Genomic DNA, 4,475 nt, shown 5'->3' with positions numbered 1-4,475 from the left:
ATGTAACTTATCAAGACAAGAAACAAGAGCTCTTTGAAAGAGAAAATCGGTTGAATTATTTACAGTTTTCTGAAATAAATCAAAGAGCATTTGAAGCTCTAAAAATAATTTATGACAAGTTAAAAAGAGAAGTCGAAGAGCTAGAAAAATTAATAGAATCTCTAGAAAATAGTGATGAATCGATGATAGAATTTGCAGAAATTCTAAGATAAATAATGAAGTATACAAAGATTGAAAGACCAGAAAAAAAATAAAAAGGAAAAGGGCGAAAAAATTAAAAAGTAGAATAAAGGAGTATAAAAGGGAATTAAATAATCTTCAGATCGAAATTGATGACCTTATAATAAAAAGGATAGAAATAAGAATAAATATAAACAAGTTAGAGTTAAACTTAAAAAATTTATAAATGCCTGGAAAACTATATTATGACTTAAAAGAATTAAAGCTGTTAAAAGAAAAAATGGAAAATGAAGTTGAAAAATTAAAAAGATATTTAGAAACAACAGAAAATGTAGAAATAAAAGAAGTTTTTGAGGATTTAAGAAATTATATTAAAGAAAAATACAAACAGATAAAAGATTTTATATATAAAAATCCATGTAAAAAAGAATATTATAAACTAAAACAAGATTAAAAAATCATAATAAATACTAGTAATACTGTCAATATTTTTTCGAAAAAGAAATTAAAAGAAAAGACGACTTTAAAAATTGGTATCAGAGCCAAGTTAACGATTAAGGGTAACACTTTCTCTTTAAGCAACACTTTTAATGACACGTTTTTTTAGTCACAAAAAGACAAAAATCTGTACAGGAACATCTGTACACTAGATGGCCCAATAAATAATCATGAAATAGCTGGCGTGGAGGGTGGCAATCGCCCCCTTTAGCTCTGTAGTCTATTAATGAACTCCGTTAGATAAACCAACTCTTGGATCTGTCCATCCAACCTCACTTCTTCCAACCGTGCTAAAAAGTACAACTTGAATATTCTTTAAATTAACCAAGAAACTAAAAAACACTTTATCCTAGCAGTAATAATAATTTGTTTATTGTTACGTAGAATAAAGCACCGGGAGTTGGTCATCCAACATTTGAATATTTGTGTTCATCAATAATAATCTCTCACAAGTTACATATAGCATATATAGGCAACCAACCACCTGATATTATCATCAGTCCAAGATATATTATAATAAAATGATCTATTTAAAAGTAATTGGAAGGTAAGCTAACAAAAACAATTAGTTCTCCAAACTTGAGTTACGTTGAATAATTGAAACTAAATCATGTTATGTGTCCTCACACTCTCTAGGAAGCTCAATATAAGATCATGTACCATCCTTTGGCTTCTCATCCAAAGCAAATTAAATTAAATCAACTTACACACATATATATCCTATTCTCACCAGTTCATTGAAATCATGGCCTCATCATCAAGAAGATCAATCACGGCCTCATTCCTTGTTGCTCTTATCACCTTGTCAAGCATGAACATGAGCCTAGCAGCTCGCCATCTCTTGCAAACAAGTGCAATACCCAATTTGCCCCCTGGCATCAACATTCCAACCTTGCCAAAACCAACAGCAACATTGCCACCTCTGCCCTCAATTCCAACATTGCCCTCAATTCAGGGAAATGTTCCTCCATTGCCCACCATACCATCACTGCCACAGCCATCATCATCCCTACCGAAGCCGGCGACGACTTTGCCTCCTCTTCCTGCTGGCATCCCTACCATCCCAACAACAATCCCACAGATGAGCCTTCCACCATTGCCAAACATGCCCTCAATCCCGACCACCATTCCCTCCATTCCCTTCTTCTCCCCACCACCTTCACCTTCTGCCCATTAATTCAAATCTTTCATTTCTTACATGCAATATGGATGGTATTCCTTACGCATGGGGCTATGCATGTGAGAGTATTAGAGTTTTATGATGATTGATGTTATCATTATTGTTATATCTTTGTTGTTTAATTTGGTTTGAGAAACAGTGTGTTCCTCTTTTTAATTTCATGAGTTTATTATATTGGTATTGCTTTTGTACTTTTCTCTTATACATCATTAATTATATTTAGATTATTATGGCTTTATTATCATGAAATTATTATGACGATGTCTTCTTCTTTCAACTATTCTGATATTCTTTTACGATTGAACATGCCTCCTAATATTTGGTATAATTGAGTAAATAGTTAAATTAGTCTCTGAAAATTCATTTATTTTTAAAATTGGTTCTGAAAGTTTTTTTTATTAAATTTGTTTTATAAAATTTTTAAATTAGTCATATTAATCTTTTTATCAATTTTTTGTTAATGGTATCAAAATTTGCTAATGTGAAAGGTTAAGTGATACTCCAACAAATACTTAATTGACTATTAAGATGATTAGTTTATGTAATTAGATCAAACCAATTCTAAATTGAAGGATTTCAATATCTCAAGTTCTCCTCTCAATTAGGTTGTGATTTGATCTAAGTTTATAAAATTATTATGTTAATAATCAATTAAAACTCTTAAATGTGTATTAGGATGTTACTTAACGTGTCATATTAGTATATTTTGACACTATTAACAAAAAAAGTTGAAGGACTAACATGACTAATTTAAAATCTTTAAAGAATAAATTTGATTAAAAAAATCTTTCGAAAACTAATTTAAAAATAAATAATCTTTTAGGAACTAATATGATCATTTATTCACTTATAATTTATATTTCATCATTAAATGTAGCAATCTATATTGTCGGGTCAATATTTTAATAAAGAAAAAGTCTAGGAGGCCAGCAACTTTTGTGTTTTCTATCCAGCACTTTTGTGTATTTAATTCTTGTGTCGTCACTCTTTTATTCCCTTAACTCCTCTTTTTTATTTTTATATTTTTAACTTTTTTTCTATTTCTTTCTAGTAGTCATCTTCTTTTCATCAAAAAATAAATTTTAAATTTTTTATATGTTTTTTATATAGTTCTCTATGACTCTATGTATCTTCTAATTTCATTGTTTCTCTTTTTGATATTTTCAATTACAAATTTTAATTCAAACAATTATAGTTTAGGTATTAATCTAATATTTTATTTTCTTGTGACTTTATATATTTTATTTTATTCTCAATTTATTCATCTAAACATACTTTTCATATACATATACATATTTATTTTTTTTAGTATTTATATATAATTTTAATTTTAAATTATAAATATTAGTGTATCATTAGACGCTAATATACCAATTAATTCAGTCTTTTATTATTAAATGTGTATACAAAATTAGTTAGGATAATAAGGTATTTATAATTTAATTAAAATATTTTAAGTTAAAGTTTTAGAAATAAAAAATATTTTTTTATAAATTATATATAATAAATAGTATTTTAAGAATGAAAGTGTTCACTAACTCTTTAATTTTTATATCTCTATATAATTAATAATATTTAACAAAATTTATTTTAATATATATATTTTTTCCCACTTTTAATATTTTTTGGGTCCGTCACTGCATATACCTACATAATACTATATAAAAATCAAAGGGGTTAAAAAAGAAAAAGAAGACAATGGTGATCAACTTTTTTTTTGTATCTATATTAGATGTTTGGTAAAAAAGTGAATATGAGGAGTAATTAATAAATATAAATATATGAAAAAATTAGTTAATAATATTAACGATAAATTATTCAGTACAAAGACGTTTCTTTTAGTTTTAAGATAGAATAACACAAATAGAATTTTTTTTGGCTTTCAATTTTAAAATATATCAAAAATTTTATTTAATCTTTTTATTTTTTTAAAATTTTTTTATTATGTGGTTAAAATTACAAAATATAATTTTTTTTAATAATTTTTTTCCTTTGCACACAGATTTGTCCCTTCTTCCTCTCTTTTAGGGTGTGTTTGTTTGAGAGGAAAATAGGAGAAAGGAAATAGGAAGGAAAGAAATTGGAAGGAAAATAATTATTTTTCTTTGTTTGGTTGAATGGAAAACTCAAAAAGAAAAAATGAATAGTGTAAAAAATGGGTGGGACCCATTAAAAATTTTTTCCCTCCAATAATGAATGGAAAATGGAAGGAAAATATATTTTCTATCAATATTCCAATATTACCCTTTAATTTTTAATATATTTTAAAATATCTAAAGATAAAATTGTCTTTTCATAACATTATATACTATTTCCTTCCTTCTCATTTTCCTTTCATCCAAACATATTCAAGGAAAATAAAATTCCATCCAATTTTTTTCCTTTCTCTTCTTTCCTTTCTATTTCCTTCCTTTCTATTTCTTTCCTTCCAACCAAACAAAGCCTTAGTGGCCTCACTCAGCCTTTCCATATATAGGGATCAAAATCATGGTAATAGTAAATTCTACTGTAACATCAGGGTATAACAAATTATCCAAATGCCATCGATTCTAAAATTGTTTGAGTGCCTTATTTAATTTTAAATAATGTTACACATTTAAATTTTTTTATTAATTAA

The 4,475-nt window shown here is 26.7% G+C and overlaps 1 protein-coding gene across 1 annotated transcript; it reads left to right on the top strand.

Annotated features, from left to right (window-relative positions):
* Positions 1-1,345: 1,345 nt before the first annotated feature.
* Positions 1,346-2,096, top strand: LOC107483779 (proline-rich receptor-like protein kinase PERK2). Its single transcript, XM_016104398.2, has one exon. The coding sequence runs from the start codon at positions 1,424-1,426 to the stop codon at positions 1,853-1,855; it is 432 nt and encodes a 143-aa protein (XP_015959884.1). The 5' UTR covers positions 1,346-1,423; the 3' UTR covers positions 1,856-2,096.
* Positions 2,097-4,475: the final 2,379 nt, after the last annotated feature.

The sequence above is a fragment of the Arachis duranensis genome, chromosome 4 (assembly GCF_000817695.3).
Source record: "Arachis duranensis cultivar V14167 chromosome 4, aradu.V14167.gnm2.J7QH, whole genome shotgun sequence".
In the NCBI taxonomy this organism is placed as follows: Eukaryota; Viridiplantae; Streptophyta; class Magnoliopsida; order Fabales; family Fabaceae; genus Arachis; species Arachis duranensis.
This window is presented reverse-complemented; position numbering and strand designations above follow the sequence as displayed.